Genomic DNA, 18,049 nt, shown 5'->3' on the forward strand with positions numbered 1-18,049 from the left:
GACCTGAAAACTTGAGGACAAAATAAACGCAAGACATTTCATTTAACATAGCCTCTGAACACAGTGGAAGTATTTGCAATTACTGACTAAATAGGATTGACAAGATCTTCCAGGTTGGGATTTTCTTTGCTCATTGCATTTCATTTTCATATGATTAAAACTTTGGAAAATGATGATGTCAGCATAGGCAAGCTCAAAGAGGTTGCAATCTTTAGTTAGAGGCATAAGATGATGTCACCTTAACAGTTAAGAGATTTCCACAAAGTTTTAGATTTTTTAAAAAGCAAAAATATTTGTTCATTGCAAACATTGGGATCCGGAGTTGACTGATTATCATTATAGTGCTGTATTTTCTGGGAAAATACTAAATACAAAATGGTCCCCCATTTTCCACCTTATATTGAGGCCCTGCAATCTTTGAAATGCTTGAAATGTAAGTTGTAAAATGCAAGTTTAAAAGAGAATTCATTGTGCCAGAATTGACAGAGGGCAGCAGAAAACTTACAAGCTGTACTCTAGTTGATTCAAAAAGTAATTAATTGCAGCTGCTGTTTTGCAGCAAGCTGGGGAAATGTCACCAAATACAGAAAACTCCAAAAAGAATGACAAGGCCTTCCTCTAATTTTCCCAGCCTAAACAGAAACGAGATGAATGCATTGTGACTGCTGTAGGTAATGAGACTTTGTAAGATTATTATAAATAGGGTGCATAATTAGCATTCTACAGTTCAGTAAGCATTTTGTGTTGTTTTTGTGAATCTGGAGTAGGCCCCAGTGGCCTGACAAAATATTCACTCTCTCTAAACCAGGCAAACATCTTGGCTTCTGACACTGCTTCCAAATACAGTGACTGTCAATTACTTGTGAAGATAAATCTAGAAAAGAATCAAAACATTAACTACAAGAAGAATTAACAGTGAGTTGGTGGCTACCGTGTGTCAGCAATGTGCTATTCACTCTACAAACTACACATTCCGTGTATTATCTCATCTAACCTGCATAAGGCAACTATTGCTATTCTCTTTCATAGATGAGAAACTCAGGTCTGAAGAGGTAAACTTAACCAATATTCATAGATGACGAACTATTTGAACCCAGGTCTATATAATCTGAAATCCTTAATTCTCTGAATTACACCATCTTACATTCCACAGATTCTGCAATATATGAAAATTTATATTACAGATTTTTTTCCTTGGAGCAGCTCTTTGGAGTGATGTTTGCTAGGCTTTTTAGTGAAAAATGTTCCAGAAGAGCACGTGCATTCACTATGGAGAGGCTGGTAAAGGCAGGCATTACAAAGGAAAAACAAAAACATGTTGAAATTGTTAATGGAGGAGTGTCAGGCACCATCCATCATTCTGTACTTGTATTTGTAAGAGTGAACTCATAAATACCCAAAAGTTTTCATTTATTTTTGGTAAGGATTAAAAACAGGAAGACTAAAAATAATAAGACTATCTTTGATTTTAAAATGAAAACAAGGCGTCATCAGCTTAGAAGAACCCAGCAAAAAGGAAGGAATACATATCTCTTTGTATCAAGAAAAAAAAAACACAAAAAACCTATACTTTAGCTCTCAAATGTCTCATGACCAGAGACATCTTGAAAACTATGGTATGAACTAAGGATCTGTGTAATCAGAGACTTGTGGGAAAGAAAATACAGGAAAAGAGAGTAAGCCAGGTTTCTGAGGAGCCCCTTACCATGTATTAGTTAGGATATGGTCTAAAATAATGCAACCCAAAGACCCAAGGCACAAGGGCTTAAGAATTACAGAAGCTTACTTTTCTTTCACATAATAGTTAAAAATAAGAAGTCTATAACCACTAGGGAAGCTCTGCCATCCTCAAGATATACCTTCATCTCGGGATGGTTGGCATCTGCATCTGCCATCAGATATGTATGTGCCAGTCACTGGCAAAGAGGAGAGGGCCAAGGGGAGAGCAGACTTGCCCATTTATAAGTAAGATCCACAAGTGACACACATACCCACTGCTGCTTAGAACTCAGTCATCTGGCCACAAGGGCTCCTGGAAAATGGAATCTTTTGTTAATTGGCCATGTGCTCAGCTAAGACTCTGGAAGGAGATTATGAATATTGGTGGACAACTACCAATATCTGCCATACCCAGCCAGGGAAGGAAGAAATGTAGGTGGCTGAGCCCCAGGAAACATCATGGTCCAAAGGTTGAGTTGAGGATTTCCTTCTGTCTCCTCAAATTCTCTCCCCTTTTCCTGGATACCTCTCTGCCCTAACTGTCTCTGGTGGATTGTAAAGTAGAGGAAAGAAATATAGTTGTTAAGCATGCAAGGTGGGGTTTTGGTGCTGAAATCCTATCATTCACCATTCCACCTTTCTCGGGTTGATAATATTCAAAAAAACAAAAACAAAACAAAAAAACAATAGCTAAATGAAAAATAAAAGGCCAACATTATTTATTGTCAGACAAACATATTATACAAACAAAGGTAGGGCTTTTCTAGATTTCATTTTTTTTTTCTTCAGGAAACATTAGCCTGAAAGCCAAAGTATACTGTCTTACACCTTTGCATTTTTGGGGTCTATGGAGTCAAATCTGAATCTCTTTAGCCTATAAGTCATATGGACAAGAATGAAAAGTATGTTTCACACATACCCCCTCCTCTCCCAATCTGAGATGGAACTGAAAATGGAAAGAGGCTGGTGGACCATGTCCAATGTGTGGCTACCTCATGACTTCCAGACACAGAAGAGAGAACGCTGCCTTTGGGTGAAAGAACTGGAAGCAGGAGACTGCTAACGGTTGGGGGCCTTTTATGTTATGTTTACTACTTAGCTCTGACCAATCACTTCAGCTTCTCCTCCTTTTGGGGAGGTAGTTAGCAATGGGCAGAGACAGAAAGGAGTGGCAAAGGCAGAATTTTCCTCCTCTTCAGGTTGAAGTATGAAAAAAAGAGAAAATAACACACTAGCTACTCCATAAGAAAGTACAACAAAACAAGCCATACATCCACTGGTTAATTGGTCCCCTTCTATTAAAGTGGAAATTCAAAGAGAACTGTTTAAAACCAAAAGACTTCAGGATGACATAAAAGAAGACCAGCTATGGTTCTATATGTAGGAAGAATCTAAAGGAAACAAGACACAAAGATGCAAATACACACCCATACATCTTCTGTTCTTGGACACAGGAGAAAACATGTTATATAAAACCTGGATATTAAGAACTTTTGGTCTGGGTGAGCTGCTTTTTCAGTAGGATGAAGAACTCCCTGCTGTCAGTTATCAGAGTGGCCATGCTCCTGCATTTAAGAGAGGTTGTCGCTCCAGCTTAGCATACATGACTTGACCTGCTGGTGTGTACCGCACCCTAAAGATTGTTTCTAGAGACCCTCACAGGAGCCTGAGTCTTTTCTTTATTTACATCTCAGTACTCAGATGGCTGCTTGCTGAAACTGAAGGGAAGCTAAACTAGGGCTTTTAACTAGGAAGGGGCTTGTGGTTCTTGATTAGTCTATGAATCCAAACCCTACATTTAGTGTGTGTGATTATAAGCCTCATTTTCCCATTGTTAAAATGGAAATACGAACAAATATTGAAATCATTGGGTTATTATGAAGATGAACTAGCATTATGAACACCAGGCATTTAACACCATGCCTAATGTGATGCAAAAATGCAATACATTATTAAAATTGTTGTTATGGATTTGATTTGCTATACAATATGGTAAGTTCTGGGGATAGAAAAACAATTAGCGTATGTTTTTGCTTCAACAGGTATACAACCTAATAGAAAGAGATAGATAGGGCATGCTAAAGAGACAGGGGAGTGGGGGGCTTGTCTGATTAAGGGACCCTGAACCAAGAAGCAGTAGAGTTTCAGAAGCCAGTAGTTTGGGTTTTGCCCATCAGTGGAAGTTGAAGGGGGCGCCCAGCGCACAGGGTAGGGGGGGATCCTGGTTTTTGTCTTCTCGATGCATTCCTGTTTTGACAGTGCACAGGTCTCGGCCTGTCAGAAACAGAAAGGTCATTGATTATTCACAGTGTCAGGAATCTGATGATGCTGATGAAGATTATGGAAGAGATTCAGCCCCTCCAGCTAAGAAAATTTGGTCATCTCCCTGAGAAGCTAAAAATAAGAGGCGATCTGGAAAGAATTCACAGGAAGATAGTGAGGACTCCAAAGAAAGCGATGTGAAGACCAAGAAAGATGATTGTCACTCAGCAGAGGACAGTGAAGATGAAAAAGATCATAAAAATGGGTGCTGGCAACAGCAAGCAGCTTCTGAAGCAGTTTCCACTCAGAGAGAGATGCTCATGGAAGATGTGGGCAGTGAACAACAAGAAGAGGATGAGGCACCCTTTGGCAGCGATGAGGATTTCCTAATGGAGGATGATGATGATAGTGACTATGGCTGTGCAAAAGAAGAAAAACAAAAAGATGGTTAAGAAGTCCAACCCTGAGAGAAAAGAAAAGAAAATGCCCAAACCCAGGCTAAAGGCTACAGTGAGGCCAAACCCCGTGAAAGGCAAAGGGAAGGTGGGTCGCCCCAAGGCTTCAAAGGCATCAAAGGAAAAGACTCCTTCTCCCAAAGAAGGGGAGGAACCAGACAGCCCTCCAGGAAAGAAGCCTTCTGCAAGCCCTGCACGTGAGAAATCTGAGGATGAAAACCATACCCTAAAACAAGGTCAGGTAACACCATTCCCTGCCCTGCACCCAAGGTATGTTTTTTTTTTTTTTTCTTAATTTTCAGTTGTTATCTCAAAGAGACCAGGAGCCAGTGATCCTTTTATCCTGCTACAGTCTTTCAAGAACATAAAAAAAAAAAAAAAAAAAAAAAAAAAAGGCAAGGGCCACCGAAACTTAAATCACTCTTGATTTCCTATTTTATTCTCTCATGGTTCATGTTTTTAAATACATATGTATCTATTTTTTCTTGGATAAAATTTTACCAAGGCTATAAAAAAAAAAAGAAAAAGAGAAAAAGAACCCTAGAATTTAAGTGGCAAGATTTATACACCAGAGTAGATTTCTACTTAACTGACAATGTTTAGGTTTTAAGCAAATAAAGTATCAATGTGAAACTCAAAAAAGAGAGAGAGAGAGAGAGATGAAAAGAAATTTGCACAATAGAGTAATACTTGTTCTGTAATAGATGTAATCAAAGAGTATGTTTTACAAAGGGGACACATGGTTTGCCTAATTTAATTCAAAAGGAAAAAAGAAAATTTTGAAAATCTCTTTTACTCTCTAAATCCCCATGCATTAAGGAGAGTCCCATCTGCAATTTCACCCATTTCAGGAAATTGAGTACCGCCAATTTAGGTTGTCTTCCTTGATCTCCACAGCTGCAAACTACATCTCTTGCTTCACATCTTTATGTTCAAAATCTATCTCCATTCCACTTAGCTTGTGAAGTGTGAATGGCATTTTCATGTGTAGTGTTTATAAACATCTAGAAATAATGTACATCAAGCAGCTAGTAGGTGTTTAATACATTTCCTGATTCACTAAAAAGGACTTAGTCAAACTAATAGGATCTCTGAATGACAAAGAAATGTTTCCACCTGGAATGGCCTTTCATGGTTAGAAATGTTTGTGTCCCAACAAATGCCCTTCCTGCTTTTCAGTTAAAAGGATGGAGGGTCCACCTGGGGATTGAGAAAGCAGAGTGAGAGCTAGGTTAGGGGCCTTAAAAAGAGAGTGTAGGAATCAGGGAACTTTCTGGTTCACCAGTTTAAAAAGACAATTACTGAAAAGAATTTGGTTGTCATGCCAAGGATCCTTCCCTTTTTAATAAATATCTGATGAAATCTCTTGACTTTTAACTTGCTGATACGACTAATGGGAGAAAAAATTTGTGGAGATACGGCACAGAATAACTTGACAATTGCACTGAATTTATACCTGCATACAATGAAAAGAATGACTTATATCACAGGAATCAGTGTGGCTAGGTATATGACCTGCTATATAAGAATTTGCCAAATGCTTGAAAGCAAGAATAAGAAATTGATAGCTTCCTGGTAGTTCCCAGGAAATGAATACTTGCAATAGCTTTGGACTTTCATGCTATGTTGTCTACACTTAGCATATGTTCAAGTATTTTACCAGCTATGGATGCTTTTCTAATTTCTGATCACTCCTGGGACTGGCTTCCCAAGCCAGATCACTTTTATTGCTCTAAGAAACACGTGCTGAGGTTCACAGGCATTCCTATTTCCTCTGACATTTATGTTTCCTCCAGTGTCCCTTTCCCACGTCTCCTGAAATAGGACATGTTCAGTGATATGAAATGTGTTGTCTGACAATGTGATCAATAGAGCAGAAACCGGCCTCAAGCTACCCTGGGACCTATGTCTCATATTCATAAAAGGAGTTATTACTTTGGGTGCTGCTAGGCTGTTGAGTCTCTCCATTTTTATTAATTGCATTTCTCAGCTGCACTTGATAGAAAAGAGTTGCTGCTTTATGAGTTTTCTCATTTCCCCAATCCTGCAATGTTTTGGACTCTGAATGGGGCAAAAAAAGTAATTCACAAAAGTAACAGTTGTTGTTTGTCTCATACAATTAAATTCCTAGAATTGACTCCAGAGGTGATGTTTTGAGGGGAAGCAGTGTATATTGGTCATAAATGTCTTTGCCATTTGTTGAAATTGGAGTTCGATTTGGAGATGAAATCTGATAAGTAAACAGAGAGTAAGACTGGAGTTAGGACACACAAGTTATTGACTGAGTACTCCTGCTGACTGTCTGGGAAGCTTTAGCTAGATCATGCTTTTCTGTGCTACAGTTTTTTCATGTGCAAATGTTAATAGCTGTGCCTATTCTTCTGGAAGATGAAGAATTTTTATTTGTAATTATATGTATGTAGTAAGGTAAAATTGATACAAAAACTCTAAATTATAGCCAAGGCATGCAATCTGCACAGTCACACAGTGCCCTATGCTTGCTTTAATGGTCAACTGTCACTGCCCTGAAAGTTTTAATAATTTTGAGCAAGGGGCCCAACATTTTCCTCTTGCACTTGACTCCATAAATTATGTAGCCAGTCTTGATTATGGAATATTCAATTACAAGTAAGAAAACTTGATAGATACAGATTTCTATAAATTATTTTTTTCAATGATGTAAATTAATATTTCATCCAATATTTTCAAGGAGAACTTGTTTTTTAGTTCTTACCTCATAAAAGTACTCAATATTAACTGATTTATTATAATACTGACAGGAGTAATTTCTGCTTGATTTTAGAGGATACAGCCATCATTATCTGATGGGAAAAATTAGTACAATCCCCTGGGAGAAATGAACTTAAAAATTTTGAAAAATTGTCTCTGGGCCAGTGTCATTTTTTTCCTGTCTTTAGTACTTTTGAAAAGACTGTAATTTTTGCACAGAAACTGTCCTCTATCATCTAAAGTCCTTGTGGCTGAATCGGGGAATCCTAGACACAAGTCAACCTAGCAACACCTAGCAGAGTGGCAGCCACTCTGTGTCTGTCATTATAAGCTGTAATTAATATTTTTTTCCTGAAAATACCTTGCTGAGTATGATGAATCAATGACATTAACAGCATATATGTGGGGAGGAGGCATGCTATGACTAGCCAGTTTAGTTATTAGATACATTAGAGCTATTACATTACTTTTGTCCTTATGCCTTTTTTTAGCCCTGGCATACAGAACTCATAATTTAGAAGTTGCTTTTCAGGAAATGAGAATTTTTGCCATTTATTTATTTACTTCCTTATTTTTACAGGGGGAAGGAAGAGTGTGAGGTTGTTATTCATTCAAGTCCATATGCATATAATCCATAGATGAACCACTCACAAACCGTGCCCTCCTGCACTTCCAGTTTTGAGCTATCAGCCCTTCACTTATTTAATCGGCCAATTACAAGATTCATGATTTCAGGTGGTGTATAGAAGAAACCCCATCTTTCATATTAGGTGTGTGTTGTCATTATATTCCTTTTGTCAGATACAAAAACATATGTTTGTTTCAGGGAGCTTATAGTTTTGTTTGCAATATAAGCATTGCAAAGAGATGATGTAAAAACTGTTTTGAGTGCTATGACATTAAAAATATAGGAGGGCCATCTAATTTAGACTAGAAAGGTAAAGGAAAAAAAAAAACACTTAAGCTGATACCTAGATGACATTAGTATCTAGCTTGAAGCTACAGTTTGACCTTAAATTTAGCTTGGAAGCAGAAAGTATGAACAAAAAAATAGGGAGGTGGAGTGTGTATGATGAAAGGTATAGTCTGGTCAAATATGAGAAAAATGAAGTAATTGAAGTTGAGAGACTTAACTAACCTTTAAAGAAAAAATAACAAACAGTTGTTAATGGGAGATGACCTGGATTCAAGATCAGTGGAATCTGAACATGAAAAGTCAAGTTTAGAGTATCAGGTGCTTTTGGAGAATATTTTCTTCTCTTTAAGAAATGGTACATGCAAACTCTAAGGACATGGATTCTGTATTGTTTGCTGTCATATCACAAGGTTTATAGACAGTCTTCTCAGTAATAAGCCCCCTATATCCTGTGTTGAGTAATGGAATGAATTGTCTAGCTAGCATGTAAGCAAAGAAGTTGAAAATAACCAGCCATATTTGTCCAAGTGAGACCAAACTGAAGACTATAACTAAGTGGTACACCTATAAACCGTCTTCTTGGACAGATTCCTTACACTTTAGTAAGATATTTTTTATACATAAATAAGGATTATGCTTATTCTATCTAGACAGAAAGAGAAGGGATACATACTGGTTTATTAATGGAGGGAAAATTCTATTAGAGCTCTTACTCTACTTTTTTAGAGAAGTTTTAAGTGATGTTTTAGAGTCTAAAATATCATTTTTAAATCTTTCTTCTGTATGTCATTGTTCTGGTATTTTATCATCTCCATTGGCAGAGTTTGTGAGGGTCTTAAGGGACCAAGGACTTCTTCCCAATGACAATCTAGAAACATTTGTCCTTTGAATAATGAAAGTAATGAAAACTAGTGGTAAATCGACATCATCCAGAATTTTCAACTAGGTCAATTGAAGGACACATAACCAAGTCTAGGAAATGATAAATTCTCTTATAATTGATTTTTTGGTAAAATTCTGAACTGTTGATAAATTTGCCATATATTTCTATTTGCTTTTCTTATATTTGAGTTTTTAAAAAACTCTAATTCTAAACCCTGAAAAAGTACATTTATGAATGTGATTTTAACTATAGAGAAACTAACTATACCAAGGAGAAGCTATTTATTTAGTTGATGACAGAATGTTAATATAAACCAGTGACATGCATCATGTGAGAAACTATTACAATTAGATCAATTAAAGGCAATGCCTTGAAGGAATAATGGAATTCAAATGAAAATATTTTTAATAAAAACATTATAAAAGAAGCTCAATGTAATTAGTTTTTAAAATATTTTGAACATTGATTTTTTTTTAAATTAAGGTATTTATATATCATGAGAAAAAAGACTAATTAGTGGTTGATTCCTTAGGCAGAATAAAATCTATTGTTACAGAGAATAATTTTTTAAATCTAATGAAGAAATGTAAGCTCAAATCCCTTATATTAAGGTGATTAAATGAATCATGTTTCATATATTTGATCAAACAATACTGTCACGGGAGTAAAGTTAGTAGAGCAAAAATCAATTATTTTGATTCCTGGGCATCCTGTTGTGCTTATTCATGAATTAATATTCTATGGCCTCAGATTCTTCTGCTAACTACAGTCTCATAAAAGTTTGCAGTGTGTCATAATGGGGCTGAAGAGATGGCATATGGGTCATTTTCAGAACCACTCAGGAAAGTAAGTTTCTCAGATAGTGGACCAGTATTTTATTTTCCTTATGTGTACACCGCATTTAGCAGGAATGAAGAAAGGCAGCGAAAAACTAATAAATAAAAGGAGTGTTTACTATTCTAGTTTTCTCTTTCCAATTTTTATTATGCCCGTCTCCAAGACAAACAACCCCCCGCCGCAAAAACAACAATAATAACAAAAAACCTGAGATACTATCAAGTGATGAGAGATCTATTTAATCAGAGTTCCCTTAGCAGGAAAAAACAAAAATTTCAAAGTGGGTTCTGTGCTGGAATGTCTGTTGAACTTTGGTACAACAGTAAGGTCCTGTGTTTGGTCAATACAACTTGGGTGTCTCAGCACCAGTTGGCTCCATGCCGTGTGTATGGAGGCCCCATGGTGCCTGATGACCATACTATAATAAACTCAAGAGTTCCTGTTCAGAGATTTGAGAAAAGTCTGATGTACGTCATTATTCTTAGTTTGGATATGACTAGCTCAATATTGGGGTCCTTAAAGAACATGAATTCTAAGGTCTGTTAGTTATTTAACAGTTTGTACCTCCCCTCCTAGTCCATAAAGCCTTCACAATAATGTCTGTTTGGAGTTTAAATTCTTGCTTTGTGTTTCTTTTTGTAATGACACTCCTTTTACGCGTGGCTAAATTTGACCTATTTTGCCTTTTTCTAAATTAATTTTCATATCCATCTATAGTATGCAGATCATTTTTACCCATTTAAGGATTTCCGGAAAAAAGGAAAAAACAAAACAAAACACCTGTAATAAAGATGGCTAAAAGTTCTTTGCTACTCCTCTAAGTAAGGTATGAAGTCATCCCTCCTTGCCTTAAACTGGCACTGGCTTTATGAACATATTAACCAATGGAATACAACACAAGTTACTTTCGGCAATTCTGAGGCTATATCATTAGTCGTGCAGCTTCTGCCTGGATGTCTTAGTACATTCCCTTTGGACCCCTGAGACTAAATAAGAAGAGGTCCCACTTGAGCTCAGACTGCCAGTCCTCCCATCAAGGTACCAACTATGTGAGTAACCATCTTGGATTCTTAGTCTAAGATAAATGCTGGATCTCCTAGGCTAAAAGAAAAAAAGAGAATAAAAGCAACAGGGTGACCCTATAAAAGACTGGAGATTCAGTTGGAGACTCTTAAAAAAAAATAGGAGTTCAGAAAACAGTCTTACCATGACAAAACAAAATAATTCAGCAGTAGAAAGAGAGGACTACACTATGAGTAGGGAAACTATGATAGGGAAAGCAGATATGAAAACTGATGAATAAGAGTATTGGTTACTGAAACGTCAAAAGGAGAATTGAAGGTAGCCACAAATAGGAAGGAGTCCCAAGAGCAGCATATATATTCTCCCCAAATTCTTGACTGACCCCTAAACTCTAGCATTCAATAATCACAGAGAAAACTACTGACTGGACAAGTCAGTTATCCTTAAAGAGTTTTCTTAAGAAGCCTACCCAATGACTATTGCTTATATTTCATTCGTCACCTTAAGTTATAATGAGGCTAAAAATACAGTCTTTGTTCTTTTTTTTCCATTGCAGATTACTGTCAGCAGAAGTAAAATAGAATTTCTGTCTATGAAGGAGAAGGGAATTCTAATTACCTGCCTGGAATTGGGTAAGTAACTATAAAATTATTTCCCCCCAAAAGATAAATACATTCCAAAGATAGGAATGCTGAAATACATTTATGAGTTGTGACCACAACCTAATCTTTACCCCCTCATTTTTTCTCTGTAGAAGACCCAGATGATACTGTTTTCACCAAGATGTTGAAAAATATTTGGTGAAAGGGGCAAGAACATCTTTGGCAAGAAACAAAGTGGCTGTTCTCTTTGCTAAGAGATTCTGTTAAGAGATGATGAAATTGGTATAGCTTACTGGGTTTCTACCTTGATTATAAGAATGATCTCACCATAGAGATTTTTGGCCATGACTAATTGGTTATGAGGCCTTTTAGACTGAAATACTTGGACAGGCCATTAAAAAATTTACTTAATATATATTTCTGAATAGCCCTAGAACTGCTGAATAGATACCTGACTACAGCCACAATGATAGAAAATGTCCACTTGAGTCAGTTCATAAAATCTTCTCTGAATGTATTACTTCTGTCAGTTCTACTTTTATTTGACCCTTATTCATACTGCTTCTTAAACTTTTGTATTATTAACTCATATTAGCACTTGCCTTTGTATGAATGTTTTATCTCCCAAACTAATTTGTAGTTTTCTTTAAGTAGGAGCTGTGTTTTATGCTTCTTTCTTATGTTAACTTTTATGTATTCATAATTATTTTCTAGCACATGCATTAGCCCACAGAAAGAAAAGTAGGCCCTTGGGCAATATATTTAACCCTCTCAGATACCATGGTTTACTAGGGTACTGATTCCCTAATTGGAAATGTTGTAGTTTCAGGTTAGTTGGGGTTTCCAGGCTGTCACAGTCTGCTCTGGTGGTGCTATTATTAGGAGCTCAACCACATAGCTTCTGAATCTCTTTGTTCATTTTTGGACAATTTTTGAACATAAATTCATGCCCTCATTTGTTCCACAAGTGGGCACTTCATAAAGGCAACTCTTTGTGTCGTAAAGCCCTTCCCCGTATCTTGTCTGTTTTCATGCTCTCAGAAGGTGAGAAGAGAGCCACCTTGGGAGCTTCCATATCTGGAGCAAACACCTCTTCTGGGTGTGGGCAGAGAGACAAGCCACGTTGGATTTTCTCAAAAAAAGTGAAAGAGGAGAAAAAGGTCCTGAAAAATAGAACTCTTGAAGTTCTGTGCCTTCTTGTGTTATCTAGATTCTGAGACCTTGCCAGAGTTGGACCCAGTGGTGTGAAAGTGCTCTTTGTTGGAAAAGTATGGGCAGAAAAATATAGTTATTACACTTATTTCCTAAAGTGCCTACCTCAACAATGTACATGTTATCCATCTGTAATTAGTTTATTAAATTGACTGGATGCAATGTCTAGACAGGATATAGCTATTAATTTTTGCTAATGCTGCCTTCAGTCAGAAATCCTTTCCCTATCCCCTGGACATTTATCTTGAGAAGATAATGGTTTCTGTTTTTCTATTTTCTTCTGGACATTCAGGTATTTTCTAAATATAATTCTATGTTTATATAATGTAAAAAACAACTGCATGCATTTTAATCTCTCCATACATCCTCCAATAACACATACTAATCAATAAAGAGAGAATACAAAACCTCCCATTACTCTTGCTTATAGTATAATAGAAGACAGCAAATACTACTTATTTTAATTTATATAAAAATGGGGAAATAAATATCTGAAACCAGTAGAGTCATCTGCAAACCCCACAAAAGAATGAAGATTCAATTAGAGACTGAAAAAAAAAATAGAGTTCAGAAAGCAGCCCAACTATGACAAGACAAGATAACACAGCAGCAGAAAGAGATTATACCCTGAGTAGGGAAACAGGGAGTTGGGAGAACAGGTTTGAGATGTGATGAATAAGACTAGTAGGTACTGATGAGTCAAAAAAGAAGAGAATTGAAAGTAACCACAAAAAGAGGAGGGTCCTAAAATCAGCACATAAATTCTCCCTAAATCCTTGGATCATACATGAACTCTTCATGCACCAGAAAAGACTCCAATTATCCCAAGGTAAAAATTGCTGGAAAATGGAAATACCTGATCTGAGATTTCAGCAGCTACAAATGAAAGAAGACAGAATGTGAAGTTCAAGCTTTGTCAAGTAGAAGGGCTTGGTAAATAACTTGGATTTTCATGACTTAGAAGTCAATATTATTTCTAAAGACTAAGGGATTTGCCCTAGGTTTAAGGGCAAAATTTAAAAAATGACACATCCTAACAAAGACTGAGATGAGGATTCCAGAAAGTTGAGGTTCTCTGCTGGTTATTTATCTGATTAGTAAACAAACAATAAATTACACAGACAAAACCCCCCAGCATAATCCAGAGTCCCTACCAAATAGCATCCCTGATGCACAGGATAACATTTGAAAAAGTACTAAATAGGTGAAGAGACAGAAAATTTGATTGATAGTTAAGAGAAAAATCTATCAACAGAAATAGTACCACAGACAACATAGATGTTGAAATTAGCAATGGCTCTAAAATATCAGGATACATTTGACAGCATTTACAGGAAAATATATGTACCTGGTGGAATGATGAAAACTTTAATTAAGATGCAAATAGAAATCATAGAAATAAAAAACAAAATATCTGAAATTAAAAAGAAAATCATTGGAGGAGATTAACAGAATAGCATAGTCCCAGTAATCTCTAAACCAAAATCATTCTAATATATATGTAATTGTAGTTTCAGAAAGAAAGAAGATAGAGGAAGAGGCTGAAAAGATAATTAAAAAAAAAAATGTGTAAAGGAAGAGCAAGATGGCAGAAGAGTAGGAGACCTAAATTTCTTCTGGTCCCAGGAATTCAGCTAAATATTTATCAAAACATTCTGAACACCTACAAACTCCACAGGAGATCAAAGAAAAGAATAGCAGCAATTCTATGAACAGAAAAGCGACCACTTTCTGGAAGATTTCGGGTCTCTTCTGATTTGTTTAGTGTATATTTTTCTGGGGTCGTTGTTACCCTTTTAGCATTTTGTTCTCTCATTCATCTATTCTTCTCTGGACAGAATGACAAAACAGAAAAACTTACCTCAAAAAAAAAAGAACAAGAGGCAGTACCGACTGCCAGAGACCTAATCAATATGGACATTAGTAAGATGTTGGAACTAGAGTTCAGAATGACGATTATAAAATTACTAGCTGGGCTTGAAAAAGCATAGAAGATACTAGAGAATCCCTTTCTGGAGAAACAAAAGAACTAAAATCTAACCAAGTCGAAATCAAAAAGGCTATTAATGAGGTGCAATAAAAAATGGAGGCTCTAACTGCTAGGATAAATGGGACAAAAGAGATAATTAGTTAAAATTCTAAAATTATGGTTAGACAAAATCATAGAGAATAAAAAAGCTGAGAAAAAGAGAGATAAACAACTACTGGATCATGAGGGCAGAATTCGAGACATAAGTGATACCATAAGACAAAACAATATTAGAATAATTGGGATCCCAGAAGAAGAAGAAAGAGAGAGAGGGGCAGAAGGTATATTGGAGCAAATTATAGCAGAGAACTTCCCGAATATGGGGAAGGAAACAGGCATCAAAATCCAGAAGGCACAGAGAACCCTCCTCAAAATCAATAAAAATAGGTCAGTACCCCATCATCTAATAGTAAAACTTATGAGTCTCAGAGACAAAGAGAAAATCCCAAAGCAGCTCAGGACAAGAGGTCTGTAACCTACAATGGTAGAAACATTAGATTGGCAGCAGACCTATCCACAGAGATCTGGCAGGACAGAAAGGACTGGCATGATATATTCATGGTGCAAAATGAGAAAAATATGCAGCCAAGAATGCGTTATTCAGCAAGGCTGTCATTGAAAATAGAAGGAGAAACAAAAAGCTTCCATGACAAACAAAAACTAAAAGAATTTGTGAATACCAAACCAGCCCTACAAGAAATATTGAAAGGAGTCCTCTAAGCAAAGAGAGAGCCTAAAAGCAACATAGACCAGAAAGGAACACAGACAATATACACTAACAGTCACCTTACAGGCAATACAGTGGCACTAAATTCATATCCTTCAATAGTTACTCTGAATGTAAATGGGCTAAATGGCCCAATCAAAAGACACAGGGTATCAGATTAGATTAAAAAACAAGACCCATCAATATGCTGTCTGCAAGAGACTCATTTTAGACCCAAAGACACCTCCAGATTGAAAGTGAGGGGGTGGAAAACCATTTACCATGCTAATGGACATCAAAAGAAAGCTGTGGTGGCAATCTTTATAACAGACAAATTAGATTTAAACCAAAGACTATAATAAGAGATGAGGAAGGACACTATATCATACTTAAAGGGTCTATCCAACAAGAAGATCTAGTATTTTTAAATATCTATGCCCCTAGTCAATTATAGAAGCCAATTAATAACAAAATCAAAGAAACACATTGACAATAATACAATAATAGTAGGGGACTTTAACACCCCCCCCCCTCACTGAAATGGACAAATCATCTAAGCAAAAGATGAACAAGGAAATAAAGGCTTTAAATGACACACTGGGCAAGATGGACGTCACAGATATATCCTAAAGCAGCAGAATACACATTCTTCTCAAGTGCACATGGAACATTCTCCAGAATAGATCATATCCTGGGTCACATACCAGGTCTCAACCAGTACCAAAAGACTGGGATCATTCCCTGCATATTTTTGGACCACAATGCTTTGAAACTAGAACAAGAGGAAAGTTGGAAAGAACTCAAATACATGGAGGCTGAAGAGCATCCTACTAAAGAATGAATGGGTCAACCAGGAAATTAAAGAAGAATTAAAAAAATTCATGGAAACAAATGAAAATGAAAACACAACTCTTCAAAATCTTTGGGAGGCAGCAAAGGCAGTCCTAAGAGGAAAGTATATAGCAATACCAGGCTTTCTCAAGAAACAAGAAAGGTCTCAAATACACAACCTAACCCTACACCTAAAGGAGCTGGAGAAAGAACAGCAAATAAAGCCTAAAGCCAGCAGGAGGAGAGAAATAATAAAGATCAGAACAGAAATCAATGAAATAGAAACCAAAAGAATAGTAGAACAGATCAACGAAACTAGGAGCTGATTCTTTGAAAGAATTAATAAGATTGATAAACCCCTGGCCAGACTTATCAAAAAGAAAAGAGAAATGACCCAAATAAATAAAATCATGAATGAAAGAGGAGAGATCACAACCCACACCAAAGAAATACAATTATAAGAACATATTATGAGCAACTATATGCTAGCAAATTAGACAATCTGTAAGAAATGGACGCATTCCTAGAGAAGTATAAACTACCAAAACTGAACCAGGAAGAAATAGAAAACCTGAACAGACCTATAGCCACTAAGGAAATTGAAGCAGTCATCAAAAATCTCCCAACAAACAAGAGCCCAGGGCCAGATGGCTTCCCAGGGGAATTCTACCAAACATTTAAAGAAGAATTAATACCTATTCTTCTAAAACTGTTCCAAGAAATAGAAATGGAAGGAAAACTTCCAAACTCGTTTTATGAGGCCACCATTACCTTGACCCCAAAACCAGACAAAGAGCCTATCAAAAAGGAGAATTACAGACCAATATCCTTGATGAACATGGATGCAAAAATTCTCACCAAAATACTAGCCAATAGGATTCAACAGTACATTAAAAGGATTATTCACCATGACCAAGTGGGATTTATTCCTGGGCTGCAAGGTTGGTTCACCATCTGGAAATGAATCAATGTGATACACTACATAAATAAAAGAAAGGACAAGAACCATATGATCCTCTCAATAGATGCAGAAAAAGCATTTGACAAAGTACAGCATCCTTTCTTGATCAAAACTCTTCAGAGTATAGGGATAGAGGGTACATACCTCAATATCATAAAAGCCATCTATGAAAAACCCACAGTGAATATCATTCTCAATGGGGAAAAACTGAGAGCTTTCCCCCTACCATCAGGAACATGGCAGGGATGTCCACTCTCACCACTGCTATTCAACCCATAGTATTAGAAGTCCTAGCCACAGCAATCAGACAACAAAAAGAAATAAAAGGCATCCAAATCAGCAAAGAAGAAGTCAAACTCTCACTCTTTGCAGATGATATGATACTTTATGTGGAAAACCCAAGACTCCACCCCAAAACTGCTAGAACTCATACAGGAATTCAGTGATGTGGCAGGATATAAAATCAATGAACAGCAATCAGTTGCATTTCTATACACCAACAACAAGACAGAAGAAAGAGAAATTAAGGAGTCGATTTCATTTACAATTGCACCCAAAACCATAAGATACCTAGGGATAAATCTAACCAAAGAGGCAAAGAATCTGTACTCAGAAAACTATAAAATACTCATGAAAGAAATTGAGGAAGACACAAAGAAATGGAAAAACGTTACATGCTCATGGATTGGAAGAACAAATATTGTGAAAATGTCTATGCTACTTAGAGCAATGTACACATTTAATTCAATCCCTATCAAAATACCATCAACTTTTTCCAAAGAAATAGAACAAATAATCCTAAAATTTGTATGGAACCAGAAAAGACCCCAAATACCCAGAGGAATGTTGAAAAAGAAAAGCAAAGCTGGTGGCATTACAATTC

At 36.5% G+C, this 18,049-nt stretch overlaps 1 protein-coding gene across 1 annotated transcript in view; it reads left to right on the forward strand.

The window, feature by feature from the left end:
• The first annotated feature begins 2,062 nt into the window (after nucleotides 1–2,062).
• Nucleotides 2,063–18,049, forward strand: part of LOC116640517 (nuclear ubiquitous casein and cyclin-dependent kinase substrate 1-like) — a 66,586-nt gene continuing 50,599 nt past the window's right edge. Inside the window, 3 exon segments of the mRNA XM_032417561.1 lie at nucleotides 2,063–2,151; nucleotides 3,836–4,406; nucleotides 4,408–4,706. Coding sequence (XP_032273452.1) covers nucleotides 2,063–2,151; nucleotides 3,836–4,406; nucleotides 4,408–4,706 — 959 coding nt within the window.

Source organism: Phoca vitulina, unplaced genomic scaffold (assembly GCF_004348235.1).
Source record: "Phoca vitulina isolate PV1807 unplaced genomic scaffold, GSC_HSeal_1.0 scaffold20, whole genome shotgun sequence".
NCBI lineage: Eukaryota > Metazoa > Chordata > Mammalia > Carnivora > Phocidae > Phoca > Phoca vitulina.